Source organism: Hyperolius riggenbachi, chromosome 1, assembly GCF_040937935.1.
Source record: "Hyperolius riggenbachi isolate aHypRig1 chromosome 1, aHypRig1.pri, whole genome shotgun sequence".
Taxonomy (NCBI): Eukaryota; Metazoa; Chordata; class Amphibia; order Anura; family Hyperoliidae; genus Hyperolius; species Hyperolius riggenbachi.
In genome coordinates this window covers 485,242,352-485,265,203 of record NC_090646.1, presented here as the reverse complement: position 1 = coordinate 485,265,203, position 22,852 = coordinate 485,242,352, and the positions used below count along the sequence as shown (strand labels likewise).

The following is a 22,852-nucleotide window of genomic DNA, read 5'->3' as shown; positions in this document are numbered from 1 at the left end:
AATTATGCTTACGCGAAATTTCGCGAAATCCTTCTTCATTACGATTATGTACTTATGGCCATAAACGTAATTACACTAATTACGCGAAATTTCGTGAAATCGTAATTACGCCATTACGCTCATCTCTACCTATACCTGGCTAACCTATACTGAAGGGACCTATACCTGGCTAACCTATACTGAAGGGACCTATACCCGGCTAACCTATGCTGAAGGGACCTATACCCGGCTAACCTATGCTGAAGGGACCTATACCCGGCTAACCTATACTGAAGGGACCTATACCCGGCTAACCTATGCTGAAGGGACCTATACCCGGCTAACCTATGCTGAAGGGACCTATACCCGGCTAACCTATACTGAAGGGACCTATACCCGGCTAACCTATACTGAAGGGACCTATACCCGGCTAACCTATACTGAAGGGACCTATACCCGGCTAACCTATACTGAAGGGACCTATACCTAACTACATTTCCGGGGGGGGGGGGGGGGGGGGGTGCATTTGAAACATCGGTAGATCTCCTGGCCTCGGCGAATTTTAAAGTAGCTCGCGAGGCGAAAAAGTGTGGGCACCCCTGCTCTAGACTGACGTGTTAGCTATTTTTAGATAATAACATGAAGAAAAGGTAGTAACAAAATAATTAATCAGAAAGTGTGTGATCAGAAAGTGTGGTTGAAACAATGAAAAGAAAAACAACGTAATTTTCTTATGAATTCTTTGTGAAACACCTAACTAGTGTTGAGACATGACTGGAGTTGTGGCAAGGGCGAGATAAGAGGTGTGGCAGGGATATGTCTTAAAAGCATCCTTCTTTCTTATCTCAAAATGTTTGAAGGTATGCATGTGCTCACTGCGCAACTTCACAGCTATACAAGGGAAAAGGTGCAACATGATGTAATACACAAAACTGCCCTGCAAAGAAGAGAAGATCAGTCTGCTGCTTAAAGGTGCGTACACACATGCGACTATAGTCATTTGAAACAATCGTTCCCCGATCATTTCAAACTACAATCGTTTAACAAAAACCTCCAACGATCATTAAGTCAAACGATGGATGAGCTAGATCGTTAAAAACGAAATATCTACCTTGGTGGATTTTTTAAACGACGATCGTTTGCAAAACTAGTACATCGTTAGAAAACGGCCGTTCGTACTAGGCTTGACATGCGCATTTCGTTATATCTCCATAGAACTTTTCATTTGAATGCGCAAGCGCAACACGTGGTTTTCATTATTTAACGTTCGTTCTATGAATGTGTCCTGTGACACGTTAATTGCTCCATGATTATACCATAATTGTAATTTTAATGGACACTAAAACAGGACAGAGTGTTTTTTTTATGCGTTTTCAACTCTGTATTATCTAAATGCACTACCTACATACCTACAGTATGAGTTCTCGTAATGTAATATACGTAACGTTAGTTTTATAGTGTAACGTACGTTTTGAACCGTTCGTTACGTGCGGGCGGTACTTCCTATGATGTCACTTCCAGGATCAGTATGTGACATCTTCACTGTACAGAAGATATAATAATGGCTAGATGTGAGCACGTCGTAGAAAACATGCATTTTCCTGTATTCTACTGTGACGTTGTTCCGGATCGTTCGTTAACAAACCATCAGATCGTTACACACTTTTAAAAACTAATTTTGCTTAAGTCGTTCTCTCATCAATTAAAAGATCGTTCGTCATTCACAACGAACGATCGTTGTCGTGTGTGTGTACGTAGCTTAACAGATGTAGTACTGACCACCTGATCCAGGACTGCTCCTGATTGTAAAAGTCCTCAAAGATAAAAATGTATTGTAGTACAGATAACATCCACATTTGTAAAATCATATCCATAGAATTCTTTTGTAAATATGGAGGAAATAAATTAACAAGCCATGGTAGGTTTCTTCTTAATCATTAAAGGCCCCAGAAGTGACATGAAGAGGTAAATAAAGGGACATGTCACACAAGCCCTATATTATGCGTACAAGAAAACTGGCCACCAGGAGACTTGGGCGCAGGATACAGCCGGTATATGGCTGATCCTGCTGCTGCACTAGTCCCTGCCGCATTAAATACTATTCCCCCTCTAGGTCCACGTGGATAGTGGGGAATTATGTAATTCAGCTTTCAGCTATTGCTGGAGGCCGAATTATTACATTGTTTTAAAAGTAACTTCAGCTCCATCTTCTGGACAGCGCCGAAGTTACTCACTGTGTGCAGCTATAGCCGTGATTCCAATTACGGTCTATGGTGGCGCCGGCTGCGTCCAAAACTCCTGCGCTGTTATTACAGCGCTCTCTATATTATACCTTTTTAGGAATAATATCCTGTATTTCTATATTTTACACCCTTTTAATATCTATTTTTATATATATTCAATGTCAGGATCTCTCCTGTAGCATGTCCTATTGGTTGCAGTGGAACTGCAACCAGGCAGTTGTGATTTCTCTGCATGCATTCAGTTTTGATTGCATTCACAATAAGTGTCATTGCCATCTGCAATCACTCTGCAGTTCAGTGCAGCTCAGGATGCTGTCAAGAATCCACCTATGGCCTGCTGCAGTTGAACTGCAGCCAGACAGCTCTGAATACCCTACATGCATGTAGCTGCATAATAATGCATGCATTTGTAATGAGAGTCCTTTCCATCTGCAGTCAGCCTGCAGTCTTCAATCAGACTAGCACAGGATTGAGTGATTACCATTCAGCTGTGAGGGCATTTGCATGTCTGCTCTCATTGGGTGATGTTCATAGAAAAGTCTCCTCCTCCTCTCACACCTTGCCTGTCATAGCATTCAGCTTTGTCTTAGCTGCTTGCTGGGACCTATGTTTGAATCGTGAATTACCTTGTCTTGCCTTGCCTTGTTTAACCTTGCTTGTGGACGTTAGTGTCCTTTCAGTCCTGCTAGCCTGGATGCAGCCATCACTACGGTGTGATTAGCTACAGCTCCAGCTAGTTCTGATCCTGTGGACATCAATGTCCTTCTAGTCCTGCTAGTCTTGACACTGCTGAGGTGATTGGCTAGCATTTCAGCTAGTTCAGATCCTGTGGACGTGACTATTGCTGCGGCTGCTATTAGTTATGCTCCTTCCTGTTTGTCTTGTTTGTGCCTGTGTGGATGTTTGTTATCGCTGGGGCAGAGATTAGATTAGCAAACATTTCTTCTGTCTGTCTGTTTGTCTGTCCTTGTCTACTCAGTGTGGTGGACATCAGATGTTCAGCGCTGCGGTCGCACTGAGCAACCATTGTGTCTCGTTTATTGTGGCGGTTATCGAAAGCGCAGAGCTGCGGTCACTCTGAGCAATCTTGCTCTCTGGTCTCTAGTCCAGTTGGGCCGAACGGTTCGCCGGCGAACGTGGTTTGCGCGAACGTAGGTGGTTCGCGTGCGGGTACCGCACGCGAACCTTTTGCGGAAGAAGTTCGGTTCGCCCCATAATGCACTGAGGGTCAACTTTGACCCTCTACATCACAGTCAGCAGGCCCAGTGTAGCCAATTAGGCTGCACTAGCCCCTGGAGCCCCACCCCCCCTTATATAAGGCAGGCAGCGGCGGCCATTACGGCCACTCGTGTGCCTGCATTAGTGAGAGTAGGGCGAGCTGCTGCAGTCTCTCATATAGGGAAAGATTAGTTAGGCTTAACTTCTTCCTGGCTGCATACCTGTTCTGTTCAGTGAGCCCTCAGCCCACTGCATACCTGTACTGTGATCCTGCCACTGCATACCTGTTCAGTGATCCTGCCACTGCATACCTGTTCAGTGATCCTGCCACTGCATACCTGTTCTGTTCAGTGAGCCCTCAGCCCACTGCATACCTGTACTGTGATCCTGCCACTCCATACCTGTTCAGTGATCCTGCCACTGCATACCTGTTCAGTGATCCTGCCACTGCATACCTGTTCTGTGAACCCGCCACTGTATACCTGTTCTGTTCAGTGGACCCACCACTGTATACCTGTTCTGTGAACCCGCCACTGTATACCTGTTCTGTTCAGTGGACCCGCCACTGTATACCTGTTCTGTTCAGTGGACCCGCCACTGTATACCTGTTCTGTTTAGTGGACCCGCCACTGTATACCTGTTCAGTGAACCCGCCACTGCATACCTGTTGTGTTCAGTGAACCTGCCACTGCATACCTGTTCTGTGAACCCGCCACTGTATACCTGTTCTGTTCAGTGGACCCGCCACTGTATACCTGTTCAGTGAACCCGCCACTGTATACCTGTTCTGTTCAGTGGACCCGCCACTGTATACCTGTTTAGTGAACACGCCACTGCATACCTATTGTGTTCAGTGATCCTGCCACTGCATACCTGTTCTGTGAACCCGCCACTGTATACCTGTTCTGTTCAGTGGACCCGCCACTGTATACCTGTTCTGTTCAGTGGACCCGCCACTGTATACCTGTTCAGTGGACCCGCCACTGTATACCTGTTCTGTTCAGTGGACCCGCCACTGTATACCTGTTTAGTGAACACGCCACTGCATACCTATTGTGTTCAGTGATCCTGCCACTGCATACCTGTTCTGTGAACCCGCCACTGTATACCTGTTCTGTTCAGTGGACCCGCCACTGTATACCTGTTCTGTTCAGTGGACCCGCCACTGTATACCTGTTCTGTTCAGTGGACCCGCCACTGTATACCTGTTCTGTTCAGTGGACCCGCCACTGTATACCTGTTCTGTGAACCCGCCACTGTATACCTGTTCTGTTCAGTGGACCCGCCACTGTATACCTGTTTAGTGAACACGCCACTGCATACCTATTGTGTTCAGTGATCCTGCCACTGCATACCTGTTCTGTGAACCCGCCACTGTATACCTGTTCTGTTCAGTGGACCCGCCACTGTATACCTGTTCTGTTCAGTGGACCCGCCACTGTATACCTGTTCTGTTCAGTGGACCCGCCACTGTATACCTGTTCTGTGAACCCGCCACTGTATACCTGTTCTGTTCAGTGGACCCGCCACTAATCCTCCTCCCGTGTCCACGCAGTCAAAGACAGGACGCTCCAGCAATCTCATGGTGATGTCGGACATGCGGACGTTCTTTAGTCCAACGCCTCGCCGTAGCCCTTCCGGATCCACCCTCCACCAACGCCTCGACCGGCAGGTAGCCGACTACCTGGCCTTAAGTGTGGATGTAGACACTGCTGTGAACAGCGATGAGGAACCCTTGAACTACTGGGTGCGCAGGCTTGACCTGTGGCCAGAGCTGGAGGCCGAATTATTACATTGTTTTAAAAGTAACTTCAGCTCCATCTTCTGGACAGCGCCGAAGTTACTCACTGTGTGCAGCTATAGCCGTGATTCCAATTACGGTCTATGGTGGCGCCGGCTGCGTCCAAAACTCCTGCGCTGTTATTACAGCGCTCTCTATATTATACCTTTTTAGGAATAATATCCTGTATTTCTATATTTTACACCCTTTTAATATCTATTTTTATATATATTCAATGTCAGGATCTCTCCTGTAGCATGTCCTATTGGTTGCAGTGGAACTGCAACCAGGCAGTTGTGATTTCTCTGCATGCATTCAGTTTTGATTGCATTCACAATAAGTGTCATTGCCATCTGCAATCACTCTGCAGTTCAGTGCAGCTCAGGATGCTGTCAAGAATCCACCTATGGCCTGCTGCAGTTGAACTGCAGCCAGACAGCTCTGAATACCCTACATGCATGTAGCTGCATAATAATGCATGCATTTGTAATGAGAGTCCTTTCCATCTGCAGTCAGCCTGCAGTCTTCAATCAGACTAGCACAGGATTGAGTGATTACCATTCAGCTGTGAGGGCATTTGCATGTCTGCTCTCATTGGGTGATGTTCATAGAAAAGTCTCCTCCTCCTCTCACACCTTGCCTGTCATAGCATTCAGCTTTGTCTTAGCTGCTTGCTGGGACCTATGTTTGAATCGTGAATTACCTTGTCTTGCCTTGCCTTGTTTAACCTTGCTTGTGGACGTTAGTGTCCTTTCAGTCCTGCTAGCCTGGATGCAGCCATCACTACGGTGTGATTAGCTACAGCTCCAGCTAGTTCTGATCCTGTGGACATCAATGTCCTTCTAGTCCTGCTAGTCTTGACACTGCTGAGGTGATTGGCTAGCATTTCAGCTAGTTCAGATCCTGTGGACGTGACTATTGCTGCGGCTGCTATTAGTTATGCTCCTTCCTGTTTGTCTTGTTTGTGCCTGTGTGGATGTTTGTTATCGCTGGGGCAGAGATTAGATTAGCAAACATTTCTTCTGTCTGTCTGTTTGTCTGTCCTTGTCTACTCAGTGTGGTGGACATCAGATGTTCAGCGCTGCGGTCGCACTGAGCAACCATTGTGTCTCGTTTATTGTGGCGGTTATCGAAAGCGCAGAGCTGCGGTCACTCTGAGCAATCTTGCTCTCTGGTCTCTAGTCCAGTTGGGCCGAACGGTTCGCCGGCGAACGTGGTTTGCGCGAACCTTTTGCGGAAGAAGTTCGGTTCGCCCCATAATGCACTGAGGGTCAACTTTGACCCTCTACATCACAGTCAGCAGGCCCAGTGTAGCCAATTAGGCTGCACTAGCCCCTGGAGCCCCACCCCCCCTTATATAAGGCAGGCAGCGGCGGCCATTACGGCCACTCGTGTGCCTGCATTAGTGAGAGTAGGGCGAGCTGCTGCAGTCTCTCATATAGGGAAAGATTAGTTAGGCTTAACTTCTTCCTGGCTGCATACCTGTTCTGTTCAGTGAGCCCTCAGCCCACTGCATACCTGTACTGTGATCCTGCCACTGCATACCTGTTCAGTGATCCTGCCACTGCATACCTGTTCAGTGATCCTGCCACTGCATACCTGTTCTGTTCAGTGAGCCCTCAGCCCACTGCATACCTGTACTGTGATCCTGCCACTCCATACCTGTTCAGTGATCCTGCCACTGCATACCTGTTCAGTGATCCTGCCACTGCATACCTGTTCTGTGAACCCGCCACTGTATACCTGTTCTGTTCAGTGGACCCACCACTGTATACCTGTTCTGTGAACCCGCCACTGTATACCTGTTCTGTTCAGTGGACCCGCCACTGTATACCTGTTCTGTTCAGTGGACCCGCCACTGTATACCTGTTCTGTTTAGTGGACCCGCCACTGTATACCTGTTCAGTGAACCCGCCACTGCATACCTGTTGTGTTCAGTGAACCTGCCACTGCATACCTGTTCTGTGAACCCGCCACTGTATACCTGTTCTGTTCAGTGGACCCGCCACTGTATACCTGTTCAGTGAACCCGCCACTGTATACCTGTTCTGTTCAGTGGACCCGCCACTGTATACCTGTTTAGTGAACACGCCACTGCATACCTATTGTGTTCAGTGATCCTGCCACTGCATACCTGTTCTGTGAACCCGCCACTGTATACCTGTTCTGTTCAGTGGACCCGCCACTGTATACCTGTTCTGTTCAGTGGACCCGCCACTGTATACCTGTTCAGTGGACCCGCCACTGTATACCTGTTCTGTTCAGTGGACCCGCCACTGTATACCTGTTTAGTGAACACGCCACTGCATACCTATTGTGTTCAGTGATCCTGCCACTGCATACCTGTTCTGTGAACCCGCCACTGTATACCTGTTCTGTTCAGTGGACCCGCCACTGTATACCTGTTCTGTTCAGTGGACCCGCCACTGTATACCTGTTCTGTTCAGTGGACCCGCCACTGTATACCTGTTCTGTTCAGTGGACCCGCCACTGTATACCTGTTCTGTGAACCCGCCACTGTATACCTGTTCTGTTCAGTGGACCCGCCACTGTATACCTGTTTAGTGAACACGCCACTGCATACCTATTGTGTTCAGTGATCCTGCCACTGCATACCTGTTCTGTGAACCCGCCACTGTATACCTGTTCTGTTCAGTGGACCCGCCACTGTATACCTGTTCTGTTCAGTGGACCCGCCACTGTATACCTGTTCTGTTCAGTGGACCCGCCACTGTATACCTGTTCTGTGAACCCGCCACTGTATACCTGTTCTGTTCAGTGGACCCGCCACTAATCCTCCTCCCGTGTCCACGCAGTCAAAGACAGGACGCTCCAGCAATCTCATGGTGATGTCGGACATGCGGACGTTCTTTAGTCCAACGCCTCGCCGTAGCCCTTCCGGATCCACCCTCCACCAACGCCTCGACCGGCAGGTAGCCGACTACCTGGCCTTAAGTGTGGATGTAGACACTGCTGTGAACAGCGATGAGGAACCCTTGAACTACTGGGTGCGCAGGCTTGACCTGTGGCCAGAGCTGTCCCAATTTGCCATCCAACTTCTCTCCTGCCCTGCCGCAAGCGTCCTCTCAGAAAGGACCTTCAGCGCAGCTGGAGGCATTGTCACAGAGAAGAGAAGTCGCCTAAGTCACAAAAGTGTTAAGTACCTCACCTTTATCAAAATGAATGAGGCATGGATCCCGGAGGGCTGCTGCCCGCCCCAAGACTAAGTCAGTCCCCGCACACACAGCATCTCTGCCTGCACGCCGTGTGACTGGCTGCCTGGCCTGCCCCAAAAAGACTAAGTCGCTCCCAGTCCCTCCACACAGCATGTCTGCCTGCAGGCCGCTTCACTACCTTCTCCGCCACCACCAACAGGGTCCGGGACTCCAGGCGGATTGCTGAATTTTTTAGGCCGCTGCTAGCAGCGGCCGCTGTAATAATTTTTATGGTGCGTGTACATGACTGCCTAATTTTTCTGGCTGCACTGAGGGCAGCTGCAACAACAAAAGAAAAGGCATGTACATGCGCCCATTCCCCTTCGTGATCATTACCTTGCCGTGGTGAAGGGGCTTGCGTATCACAATGAAGCAATGACCGGCGCCTAGATGAGTGTCTCGGGGGGCACACAAAAGATAATAAGGTCGTTGCTTCATTGTGGTCAGACCAAATTTGATCAGCTGGACAGTCACTGTTCTGTCATTCAGCTACATCAGCCAGGCCGACCATATGGGCTGTAAAGCCACCAAAACCTGCACTCTCGCCATGGTGCGCACCAGTCCAGCACGGCCGTCACTAGTACAAACAGCTGTTTGCGGTGCGTTACACGGTGAGTTTGGTGTGTCAGTGTGAAGCAGTACCTTAATTACACTACCTGATTGATGTATACACATGCAAGATGTTTTAAAGCACTTTAGGCCTGTCATTTAGCATTCAATGTGATTTCTGCCCTTAAAACGCTGCTTTGCGTCAAATCCAGATTTTTCCCGGGGACTTTTGGCGGGTATCCCACTCCGCCATGCCCCCCTCCAGGTGTTAGACCCCTTGAAACATCTTTTCCATCACTTTTGTGGCCAGCATAATTATTTTTTTTTTTCAAAGTTCGCATCCCCATTGAAGTCTATTGCGGTTCGCGAACTTTAACGCGAACCGAACGTTCCGCGAAAGTTCGCGAACCCGGTTCGCGAACCTAAAATCGGAGGTTCGGCCCAACTCTGATCTCTAGCTCCTGTAGACCTAGACATCTGCCTGTTCACCACCTTGCTGTATTATCATAGCTCCTGCTGTGATCTGTGTAATCTCCTCCACAAGTGCATTCCGCACTACAGTCTGATATTACCCTGCCACCTTTGTCTTGCCTAGTGGGTTCTTGTAGTACTCTTGTTTTCCCGGCCTCAGTCTCTATGCCTTGCACGTTGAAGTCCTGCAGGGTAACTAGTCGGGTAGGAGTACTGGTCTACCGTTCACGCAGGGGCTTGGCGTAAATGTGAAGAGCATATTATTAGATTGGGGTATAGAGGCTGAAGGAAGACCCGAGATCTGCCAGGCCTTACATTTATATATGTCTGTATATTAATATTTTCATTGCGGTTCTGCCAACTCTATAATGCTAAGGATGATGGGAAACAGCTATTTACATAACCATTGAGCTGATTCATACTAATCAGCCAGTTGCTTATTGGTTAAAAAGTTTTTATATTGAATGTTTGTTTGTATAATCAGTATATACAAACAGATCCGCTGTATTGTGAAGGTGTACGGAGTCTGTGCCTGTGCAGTAGAGCGGATCTGATCGGGCTCAGCTATTTCTGCCTGAGCCTGAATGTAAGCCACTACTGCGCCTGCGCAAGGCTCCCACTGTCAGGATTGTTAAGATCCTGGAGCCCCGGCAGATTTTCGGCAGTTTACAGTGCTGGAATGGAGGGACTAAGGAGGACAAGGGGAAGCCTCATTAGGATCCAGAGGCTTCCCCCTGCCGAGGTAAGTACCCCCCAGGGACTCTTTTTTTTCTTGCATATTCTCTTTAAATGGAGTGCAAACACTGCAAGTCTTGGACCTCTTCAAATAAATAACATTAAGCAGAATGATTAAGGCCCCTACACATGCTAGATAGGCTGGAACGACGGGTCCGTCAGACCCTCTCGCTGGGCGGGCGTTCCAGCGACAGTCCAGCGTGTGTACAGTCTGTCTGCAGACTGATAAGGCTGTTTCTGAGCGATCCGCCCAGCCGCTATATCACCCTCTATGCTGCTATAGCGTATATGTCATACGCTATAGCAGCATAGGGGGTGATATAGCGGCTGGGAACGCAGAGAATCACTTGCGTTCCCAGCCTGTCGGCGGCTGTCGCTAAACCCGGAAGTAGCCGCCGGCGGGGACAGGAGGATCGGAGCGAGGCTGTGAGGGCACCATACAGCTTCAGGGGGCTGAGGGATGCCCCCTGGTGAGTAAAAATCATTTTTTATTTTTGACTTAAGTGTCCCTTTAAGACAAAGCCTGGTTGAGAAAGGTGTTGCTGTGTTTCTGTTTTGTGCTGAATATTCAGTCCTTGTGCCCAACTCTGTGTTGTATTCATGACTGGTTGCAAATGTAAATAAAAGATAAGATTTAATAACATTTTAATAACATGGAACTATAACGTAATTTTTGCATCATTGATATCTGTTACATTTTTAATAAAATGGGGTTTTTACTTTTTGTTTACGCATGGCAATATTTTTTTTTTTAGGTGTGAATAAAATTCACATCACAACATGGAATCAGGGAAAAAAAAAGAAAATTAAGTGTTCCTGTGAAAACATAAATGCTTCAGTTATTCTTCTTTAGTGCATCAATCTTGGTGGGTAGCAGAATAAAATGCCACCAGCCATCCGGATTTCACAGCGGGACGAGTAAGCAGAATATTGCAAGTCATGATGTGTGTGCCGTGCCACAGATACCATTCGGTTTTATGTAGAATTCCAAGGTCATTCAGTTACATGGGCCTGCTTGAACAGGTCAGATTTATCATCCGCTAGCAGACGCTAAGTAGCAGGAAGTGCGTGGATGAAGATGTGCAGCCGGCAGGGAATGAGGTCATGCTTATATTTTTAAAATTATGAAAACACTACAATAATGGCATTATTTCAATGTGCAGTCAGGTTGACATTGTAATGTCTATTCATGGCCTTTGTAGCTGGGGAATTTCATCATCCACTTTCCTTTTCAGAACATTAGGATCGTGATTTCTACAGCAACTGCACACATTTACCGTCGCTGTTAGCACTGATTGGCCTGTCCGCCAGCTGAGATCTACAATCCGCCATTTAAAATCCCCCATCTCGCAAACAGCCTTATTTGATTTAAAAACCACTACTGCGCATTATTTTTATTTGAAATGGTCATATGACATAACCCTGATACCATGTTATAAAAAAGAGTGGAAATTCAGAGTAGAAAAAGACTTTTACAGTACCAGTGGCATAACTACAATTCATGGGGGCCCCCGGCAAAACTCTGATGTGGCCCTTCCCCAATGTTCACACCCCTTCCCTCGCCTCCGCTTGGTGCCCTTCACAGCCTGAGGTCCACCCCACAAGGTTCATACAACAAGTGGGACCATCATGATCTTCACATCCATAACAAGTGTAGCCAAAAAGCAACTGATCTGAAGTATAGTCCCCTGTATTATTATTATTTTTTATTTATATAGCGCCAACATATTCCGCAAGCGCTTTACAAAGCACAATAAGACGGCAAGGGGAACATAGATACAACTAACAAATGTACAGCAGAGTTCCAAGCAGCACAAATAATGTATCAGAGGAAGGGAAGGTTCTAATCTAGTTGCGTCCTTGTACAGTACCTTTATATAAATAAATGATAGGTCCCGGTAGGAAAACTTGAAATTTAGCTTAGGACAAACTTCCTTAGCAGCATGTCATAATGTGTATGCTTAAAGGACTAATGTAGTAAAATGAAATTTACATTTACAGATGGGCAAATATGTAATTTAATTTTAAAACAAGTTGAGAAGGCTTGCTAATTTGTAGACTTTTTCTTAATATAAAGCAGAGTGTGAGGGAGGCATCAGTGTGTCAGGAGTAAGTCTACAACTAGTGATCAGAACACAGGAAGTCCCAGCCAAACCGTAGTCATTCACCACAACCAGAGGTCTCTGAGGAGAAGTTTATCCAGAAACAAGTGATGCGTTTGATTGGCCAGAAATCACAGCAGTGGTGGTGGGAAAAAAATTCTTCTTGTGCAGCGCTGGATCCATGTGAACCAGGAAATTGTCTGCACAGTTTGCATGTTCTCTCCATGTTTGCATGGGCTACCTCTGGGCACGCCAATTACACCCCACATCCAGAAACATACAGATAACTTATGTTTTCCCAAAATTGGACTTAGAGTTTGATGGGCATATGACTATTGTAGGGATTTGATTGTGAGCCCCTCTGAGAGACAGTTTGTAACAAGACTAGATGTACTTCGTACTAAGTGCTGAGGAAGATTGGGTTGCATATTAAGCACTTCCCGACCGCCTAACGCACAGCGGCGGCCGGGAAGTGTACCCTGCAAGGACCGGCTCACCCACAGAGGCGGCGGTCCTTGTAAGGGCATGGGCGGAGCGATCGCGTCATCCGTGACGCGATCCTCCGCCGGCTCCTGACGCCGCTCACCCGCCGCAACATCCCGCCGGCTATGCGGAAGCGCCGGCGGGATGTTAAACTGACGATCGCCGCATACAAAGTGTATAATACACTTTGTAATGTTTACAAAGTGTATTATACAGGCTGCCTCCAGCCCTGGTGGTCCCAGTGTCCGAGGGACCACCAGGGCAGGCTGCAGCCACCCTAGTCTGCACCAAGCACACTGATTTCCCCCCCCCCTGCCCCCTGATCGCCCACAGCACCCCTCAGACCCCCCCTGCCCACCCCCAGACCCATGTTTACACCCAATCACCCCCCTAATCACCCATCAATCACTCCCTGTCACTATCTGTCAACGCTATTTTTTTTTTTATCCCCCCCTGCCCCCTGCTCCCTCCTGATCACCCCACCCCTCAGATTCTCCCCAGACACCCCCCCATGTACTGTATGCATCTATCCCCCCTGATCACCTGTCAATCACCTGTCAATCACCCATCAATCACCCCCTGTCACTGCCACCCATCAATCAGCCCCTAACCTGCCCCTTGCGGGCAATCTGATCACCCACCCACACCAAAAGATCGCCCGCAGATCTGACATCAGATCACCACCCAAGCGCAGTGTTTACATCTATTCTCTCCTCTAAACACCCACTAATTACCCATCAATCACCCATCAATCACCCCCTATCACCACCTGTCACTGTTACCCATCAGATCAGACCCTAATCTGCCCCTTGCGGGCACCCAATCACCCGCCTACACGCTCAGATTGCCCTCAGACCCCCCCTTATCAATTCGCCAGGGCATTATTTACATCTGTCCTTCCCTGTAATAGCCCACTGATCACCTGTCAATCACCCATCAATCACCCCCTGTCACTGCCACCCATCAATCACCCCCTGTCACTGCCACCCATCAATCAGCCCCTAACCTGCCCCTTGCGGGCAATCTGATCACCCACCCACACCAATAGATCGCCCGCAAATCCGACATCAGATCACCACCCAAGCGCAGTGTTTACATCTATTCTCTCCTCTAAACACCCACTAATTATCCATCAATCACCCATCAATCACCCCCTATCACCACCTGTCACTGTTACCCATCAGATCAGACCCTAATCTGCCCCTTGCGGGCACCCAATCACCCGCCTACACGCTCAGATTGCCCTCAGACCCCCCCTTATCAATTCGCCAGGGCATTATTTACATCTTTCCTTCCCTGTAATAACCCACTGATCACCTGTCAATCACCTGTCAATCACGCATCAATCACCCCCTGTCACTGCCACCCATAAATCACCCCCTGTCACTGCCACCCATCAATCAGCCCCTAACCTGCCCCTTGCGGGCAATCTGATCACCCACCCACACCAATAGATCGCCCGCAGATCCGACATCAGATCACCACCCAAGCGCAGTGTTTACATCTATTCTCTCCTCTAAACACCCACTAATTATCCATCAATCACCCATCAATCACCCCCTATCACCACCTGTCACTGTTACCCATCAGATCAGACCCTAATCTGCCCCTTGCGGGCACCCAATCAGCCGCCTACACGCTCAGATTGCCCTCAGACCCCCCCTTATCAATTCGCCAGGGCATTATTTACATCTGTCCTTCCCTGTAATAACCCACTGATCACCTGTCAATCACCCATCAATCACCCCCTGTCACTGCCACCCATCAATCACCCCCTGTCACTGCCACCCATCAATCAGCCCCTAACCTGCCCCTTGCGGGCAATCTGATCACCCACCCACACCAATAGATCGCCCGCAGATCCGACATCAGATCACCACCCAAGCGCAGTGTTTACATCTATTCTCTCCTCTAAACACCCACTAATTATCCATCAATCACCCATCAATCACCCCCTATCACCACCTGTCACTGTTACCCATCAGATCAGACCCTAATCTGCCCCTTGCGGGCACCCAATCACCCGCCTACACGCTCAGATTGCCCTCAGACCCCCCCTTATCAATTCGCCAGGGCATTATTTACATCTGTCCTTCCCTGTAATAACCCACTGATCACCTGTCAATCACCTGTCAATCACCCATCAATCACCCCCTGTCACTGCCACCCATCAATCACCCCCTGTCACTGCCACCCATCAATCAGCCCCTAACCTGCCCCTTGCGGGCAATCTGATCACCCACCCACACCAATAGATCGCCCGCAGATCCGACATCAGATCACCTCCCAAGTGCAGTGTTTACATCTGTTCTCTCCTCCAAACACCCACTAATTACCCATCAATCACCCCCTGTCACTGCTACCCATCAGATTAGACCCCTATCTGCCCCTAGGGCACTCAATCACCCGCCCATACCCTCAGAATGCCCTCAGACCCCAGCCCTGATCACCTCGCCAGTGCATTGCTTGCATCTATTCCCCCCTCTAATCACACCTTGAGATACCCATCAATCACCTCCTGTCACCCCCTAGCACACCTACCCATCAGATCAGGCCCTACTTTGCCCCGTGTGGGCTCCTGATCACTCGGCCAAACCCTCAGATCCCCCTCAGACCCCCTTCCGATCACCTCCCCAGTGCATTCATTGCATCTATTTTCCCCTCATACCACCCCCTGAGACACCCATCAATCACCTCCTGTCACCCCCTAGCACTCCTATCCATCAGATCAGGCCCAATACAACCTGTCATCTAAAAGGCCACCCTGCTTATGACCGGTTCCACAAAATTCGCCCCCTCATAGACCACCTGTCATCAAAATTTTCAGATGCTTATACCCCTGAACAGTCATTTTGAGACATTTGTTTTCCAGACTACTCACGGTTTTGGGCCCGTAAAATGCCAGGGTGGTATAGGAACCCCACAAGTGACCCCATTTTAGAAAAAAAAGACACCCCAAGGTATTCTGTTAGGTGTATGACGAGTTCATAGAAGATTTTATTTTTTGGTCAAAAGTTAGCGGAAAAAATAAAATCTTCTATGAACTCACCATACTCCTAACGGAATACCTTGGGGTGTCTTCTTTCTAAAATGGGGTCACTTGTGGGGTTCCTATACTGCCCTGGCATTTTAGGGGCCCTAAACCGTGAGGAGTAGTCTACAAAACAAATGCCTCGAAATGACCTGTGAATAGGACGTTGGGCCCCTTAGCGCACCTAGGCTGCAAAAAAGTGTCACACATGTGGTATCGCCGTACTCAGGACAAGTAGTATAATGTGTTTTGGGGTGTATTTTTACACATACCCATGCTGGGTGGGAGAAATCTCTCTGTAAATGGACAATTGTGTGTAAAAAAAATCAAACGATTGTCATTTACAGAGATATTTCTCCCACCCAGCATGGGTATGTGTAAAAATACACCACAAAACACATTATACTACTTCTCCTGAGTACGGCGATACCACATGTGTGGCACTTTTTTGCACTCTAACTGTGCTAAGGGGCCCAAAGTCCAATGAGTACCTTTAGGATTTCACAGGTCATTTTGCGGCATTTGATTTCCAGACTACTCCTCATGGTTTAGGGCCCCTAAAATGCCAGGGCAGTATAGGAACCCCACAAATGACCCCATTTTAGAAAGAAGACACCCCAAGGTATTCTGTTAGGACTATGGTGAGTTCATAGAAGATTTTATTTTTTGTCACAAGTTAGCGGAAAATGACACTTTGTGAAAAAAAAACAATTAAAATCAATTTCCGCTAACTTGTGACAAAAAATAAAATCTTCTATGAACTCACCATACTCCTAACGGAATACCTTGGGGTGTCTTCTTTCTAAAATGGGGTCATTTGCAGGGTTCCTATACCGCCCTGGCATTTTAGGGGCCCTAAACCGTGAGGAGTAGTCTGGAAATCAAATTCCGCAAAATGACCTGTGAAATCCTAAAGGTACTCATTGGACTTTGGGCCCCTTAGCACAGTTAGGGTGCAAAAAAGTGCCACACATGTGATATCGCCGTACTCAGGAGAAGTAGTACAATGTGTTTTGGGGTGTATTTTTACACATACCCATGCTGGGTGGGAGAAATCTATCTGTAAATGGACAATTGTGTGTAAAAAAAAATAAAAAAATTGTCATTTACAGAGATATTTCTCCCACCCAGCATGGGTATGTGTAAAAATACACCTCAAAACACATTGTACTACTTCTCCTGAGTACGGCAATACCACATGTGTGGCACTTTTTTGCAGCCTAACTGCGCTAAGGGGTCCAAAGTCCAATGAGCACCTTTAGGCTTTACAGGTGTGCTTACAATTAGGCACCCCCCAAAATGCCAGGACAGTAAACACACCCCACAAATGACCCCATTTTGGAAAGTAGACACTTCAAGGTATTCAGAGAGGGGCATGGTGAGTCCATGGCAGATTTTTTTTTTTTTTTGTCGCAAGTTAGAAGAAATGGAAACTTTTTTTTTTTTGTCACAAAGTGTCATTTTCCGCTTACTTGTGACAAAAAATAATATCTTCTATGAACTCACTATGCCTCTCAGTGAATATTTTGGGATGTCTTCTTTCCAAAATGGGGTCATTTGAGGGGTATTTATACTATCCTGGAATTCTAGCCCCTCATGAAACATGACAGGGGGTCAGAAAAGTCATAGATGCTTGAAAATGGGAAAATTCACTTTTTGCACCATAGTTTGTAAACGCTATAACTTTTACCCAAACCAATAAATATACACTGAATGGGGTTTTTTTAATCAAAAACATGTTTGTCCACATTTTTCGCGCTGCATGTATACAGACATTTTACTTTATTTGAAAAATGTCAGCACAGAAAGTTAAAAAAATCATTTTTTTGCCAAAATTCATGTCTTTTTTGATGAATATAATAAAAAGTAAAAAATCTCAGCAGCCATCAAATAGCACCAAAAGAAAGCTTTATTAGTGACAAGAAAAGGAGCCAAAATTCATTTAAGTGGTAGGTTGTATGAGCGAGCAATAAACCGTGAAAGCTGAAGTGGTCTGAATGGAAAAAAAGTGGCCGGTCCTTAAGGGGGGTAAAGCCCACGTTCCTCAAGTGGTTAATCACACGATCAGTGAAGTAATAGACTATTGACCACTTATACATTTTCAGATGGTATATCTACATCCCATAGGACTTCAGTTCCTGCCCAGGGACGTAGATAGGCATAAATTGTGGTGGATGGCCGCTGCTCACTCCCGCGAGTCTTCTTGCCGCCGTCCGTTTGTGGGGAGATCAATAAATGAGTACTGCATCTCCAATCATTGATCTATGTCCCCATGTCAATGATTGCCGGCATTAATAAGATGTCTACAGTCATTGTAACTAATGAAGCAACACGTCCACACATTACTTTCTGTTCATGTACTAATAGTACGCTCAGGAAAATAATGTGCGAGTACATTTTGAGGCCAAATAGTAAAATTACAACATTTTTTTTAAATACACCTATAAACCACACATACCAATAAAATTAACACCTTACCTCCCAAACTCTCCCATAGTTACCCAAATAAAATATTTGCATTAAAAAAAGACAGTTAAAAAAAAAACATAAACAGTTACCTATAGGGACCAAACGTTTTAATATTTATGTCAAGAGGGTATATTACTGTTATTTTTGAAATTAGGGCCTTGTATGAAGTGATGGAGGAAAACTGAAAAAAATGCACCTTTAATTCCAAATAAAATATTGGTGCCATACATTGTACTAATGAAATATTTTAAACATTTTAATAACCGGGACAAATGTATAAATAAAATATAAGGGTTTTAATTATGGTAGCATGTATTATTTTTAAACTATAATGGATGAAGACTGAGAAATAATGATTTTTTTTCAATTTTTTTCTTATTTTTCCTATTAAAATGCATTTAGAATAAAATAATTCTTAGCAAAATGTACCGGTATTACCAAAGAAAGCCTAATTGGTGGCGATAAGTTGTGATAAAGTTATTGGTGAATGAATGGAAGCTCATTGAAAGGTGAAACTTGCCCTGGTACAGAAGGGGAAAAAACCCTCAGTAATGGTTAATTATTCAAGGAACCCTTGAATCTTCTCTGGGTCATAAATTACCACTTATACAGCATAGGAGGCATGGCATAAACAAATTCTAAATACTTTTTTTTTTTTTTTAACATATAATTCAATGAATTTTTATTGTATTTAAGAAGTAAAGTAATCATCATAGTTATCATCAATTCGCTTGTAGCAGATCACAGGGAGACAATCATAATCATCACTTTGCTGAACTACTTATCACAATCAGAAGTTGGTTTTGACAAAGTTACAAAACCTATAAACCGTAAACAAGGAAATGAGTAATTCAGTGGAACATAAGACACACACAGAACATTTATATAGTGTTTTCTCCTGCTGGACTCAAAGCGCCAGAGCTGCAGCCACTAGGCCGCACTCTATAGGCAGTAGCAGTGTTAGGGAGTCTTGCCCAAGGTCTCCTTACTGAAAAGGTGCTGGCTTGCTGAACAGGCAGAGCCGAAATTTTGAACACTGGTCTCCTGTGTCAGAGGCAGAGCCCTTAACCATTACACTTTCCAGCCGCCCCCAACATAGATAGCCCTTTATGGGGCAGCTAAATTCTGTACTTGAATTTTTATTTAATAAAATATGGAGATACTGTGGCTCTGGAGATACATTGATACCAGGTATGGGGGAAATATACAACACATTCTAAATATTGAACAGGTGATTAAGAATATACGGTAAATAAAATAATGTAATTACAGAAAATAACTACCACTATAGTGGACAAAGTCAACCTAATTGAAATGAATTGGCTACCTCCGATTGGACACATAAATGTCCAAGGACAATAATTAGCTCAAACGATAATTACATGGTCATTCTAATTATTCTGAGAATATGGATATTTTATCTAGGCATTGGCAATTGACAGATGTTAATTATCTGTTTGGTGATTTCTGAGCCAGCGCCTTGGATAAAAATAAGCGCTATGAGTCAGATCCTCCTGCACGACGGACGATTGAAAAAAGCAAACACCATTATGTTTATTTGTATATCATTTCAATGACAATTAATCTTTGAACCTAAAATATAATCTTTACACATGCAAGTACAAGACTGTTAAATGGAGTGCAAAGACTGCGAGTCTAGGACCTCTTAAATAGATTACATTAAAGGGCCACTGTAGCGAGCAAAGTAAGCGGCTAAAATCTGATAGTACCGACAGGTTTTGGACTAGTCCATGTCCTCAGGGGGATTCTCAGGGCTTGCTTTGTTTTCAAATGCACCACTTAACGACCGCCTAACGCCGATAGGCGTCGGCGGGTCGTTAGTGGTATAGCATGGAAACGAGCGGCCTTTCCATGCCAGTTCACGGAGGCTGTCTCCGTGAACAGCTGGAGAGCCGCCGATCGCGGCTCGCCAGCGAACTGTAAACAGGCGGGGAAGAAATCTCCACTGTTTACATCACACGGCGCTGATTGGCCGGGGATCGCCGGCATATGATAGGCTGAAGCCTATGCTTCAATGTGCAGGACGGAAATCCGTCCTGCGCAGCCCATGGAGGGAGAGGGAGGTAAGGGGAAGGAGGGAGCGCCGAAAACGCTGCGGAGGGGGGCTTTGAAGAGCCCCCCGCAGATTACAAACAGCCGGCGGCGATCAGGCCCCCCCAGCAGGACATCCCCCTAGTGGGGAAAAAAGGGGGGAAGTCTGATCGCCAAGGCTCAATCCTGATCGGTTCTGCGGGCTGGAGAGCCCACGCAGCACCGATCACTGCAGAAAGCCCTGGTCCTTAAGTGGTTAATGCCCTTTTAACTGCCAAAATAGTAAGACACCAGCCAGCCTCCCCACTCATGTGTTCACTATTTTTGCCAGTAAAGGTGGCCACACACAATACAATAAAATGATACAATTTTACGCCAATTCGATAAATATGATCGGATCTCCCAAAAATGTTTTAATTCGACTGAAAAATCCCTTTTTTTTATTTGTATCGATCCGGAATGCTGGAAATTTTTCTAAAGATTGTATGGTGTGTGTTAGATTGTCAATTTATTAATATACACACCCTAGCAATTTTCTCAGAGTTTCCAATAATTTGTATTATAATTGGGGTACATTGGTCATATTTTTGAAATGTTACAATCAGTCAGAAAAAGAACAACTATTTAAAAAATTGTATGGTGTGTGGCCACCTTTAAACTTAGCAACTGATGTTCAGGAAAACAAAGAAAACCTTTACGCCGTTTTCAGACTGCGGATTGGCGGTAGTGGTGCCCGGGGGCCGGGGGATTTACATGAATTCCAGTCCGCTGCACGGTCACTGCTGAGCCGCACAGTAACATAGGTTTGCCCTTGCGTAGGACATGGCCTGGTTGAACAAGGTGTTGCAGATTCCCAGTTTTGTGCTGAATATTCAGTCCTTGAGCCCATCTCTGCATTATATTTCCATAAGAAAATATGGAGCTAAAAAAAATGGATTGTACAAGAAGTATTGAGAAGATGGGTGTGACAAACCAAAGACAACCCAGGAGCAGACCCACCCCTGGATCAGCACACAACTTTGACTAGAAAAAGACTGAAAAACTTCCTGTGATTTGACAGGCCAACAGATACCTGATGGCTAGCTTTTCATCGGTCATCTTGCTGCTAATTTTTCTTCCTGTAAATGATTTATCTTGCCTATTTGCAACTATGCAGCATTCTGTAAGCAGCATAGCTATAGGTTTCAGTATTTGCTTAAAAATGTTAAAACAACAGATTCACTGATGATCACATGTACTGTCTGAAAGACATGTGGTGGGGTGGCGTGTGTATGTGGTGTGTCTGTGTGTGGTGTGTCTGTGTGGGGTGTGTGTGTGTGTCTGTGTGGGGTGTGTGTGTGCGCATGTGTAAGAGAGTGAGGGAGAATGGTTTATTTACTATTGCTTATGATATTGGTCTCGGTGAACCATCCAATTTGCTAATTATTGTTTGATGATTCAATCGCACATGCAGGGAAACATCTGGCCAATTGGGTGCATGGCAGTAACAGCGTGCAACTATTGCGATATAGGGACATGCGACAAATGTGACAGAACCCCCGGCTGCCGTCCTCCCAAATGTTATATGTGCACTGTCTGGCCCAAGCAATATTACTACAGTTTATTTTATGTTATATGTGCGCTGTCTGGCCCAAGCAATATTACTACAGTTTATTGCAACAACCCCATAGTATCCAACAAAAAAACAATCAAAATTTGGACCATACTTAATCAGTTGTGCTGACATTTACTGATATTTGATTGGCAAAGGTACTACAGGCTTTGTAAGTACTGCTTACAAACAGGTGACATTCCGGGAGTTTGTAAATTGAACTTGTTAGTAAGTTGAGTCAAGTAAGCAACTTGGATAAATGATTTACTTTCGCATTTGGACATATAGTATAAACTATGTTTTGGGGCATTTTCAATATAGCTTTAATTTGTTTTAAACTACTTACAACAGTTAATTAGAGATAGCACAAACGGTTCGAACGCAAACTTGTTTGCGCGAACAACATGAGTTTGCGTTAGTGTCATAACGCAAACCTTATGCAAGTTCGACCCTCCCCTATACTACATCTTTGGGCTAAACTTTGGCCCTCTACATCACAGTCAGCAGACACATGGCAGCCAATCAGGCTGGACTCCCTCCTGGAGCGCCCCCCCCCCTTTCCTTATATAAGGCAGCAGCATTGGTAATTTTCTCACTCTGTGTGCTGCTGTATTAGTGAGAGAAGGGAGAGACTTTGGACAGATAGGGAAAGCGATAGTTAGGAGGCCTGTTAGCTTGCTCCTTGCTGATATTTGTTGATGAAAAGAACCCCAAAACAGCTCTTTTGAGCTCACTACATCTGTGTGACCGCATGCTGTTTTATATACCAGTCACTGCATACCTTTCACTGCATCTGTGTGACCGCACGCTGTTTTATATACCAGTCACTGCATACCTTTCACTGCATCTGTGTGACCGCACGCTGTTTTATATACCAGCAGTCAGTGCATCCATTTCCACTGCACCTGTGTGACTGCACATTGTTATACCAGCA

At 46.0% G+C, this 22,852-nt stretch overlaps 1 protein-coding gene across 12 annotated transcripts in view; it reads left to right on the top strand.

Annotated features, from left to right (window-relative positions):
* Positions 1-22,852, top strand: part of LOC137522035 (uncharacterized) — a 206,247-nt gene that overhangs the window by 58,562 nt on the left and 124,833 nt on the right. For 8 of the 12 annotated variants that reach the window (XR_011022253.1, XR_011022254.1, XM_068242078.1 and 5 more), the window contains one exon: positions 10,946-11,108. The exons of 3 other annotated variants lie outside the window; for them this stretch is intronic. Coding sequence is in view for 6 of the 9 variants with exons in the window: in XM_068242078.1 (XP_068098179.1) it covers positions 11,021-11,108 (88 nt within the window). In the remaining 3 variants the exon portion in view is untranslated. Of the gene's footprint in view, positions 1-10,945; positions 11,109-22,852 lie in introns of those variants that run through there. One more of the 12 variants, XM_068242094.1, reaches the window with a different exon arrangement.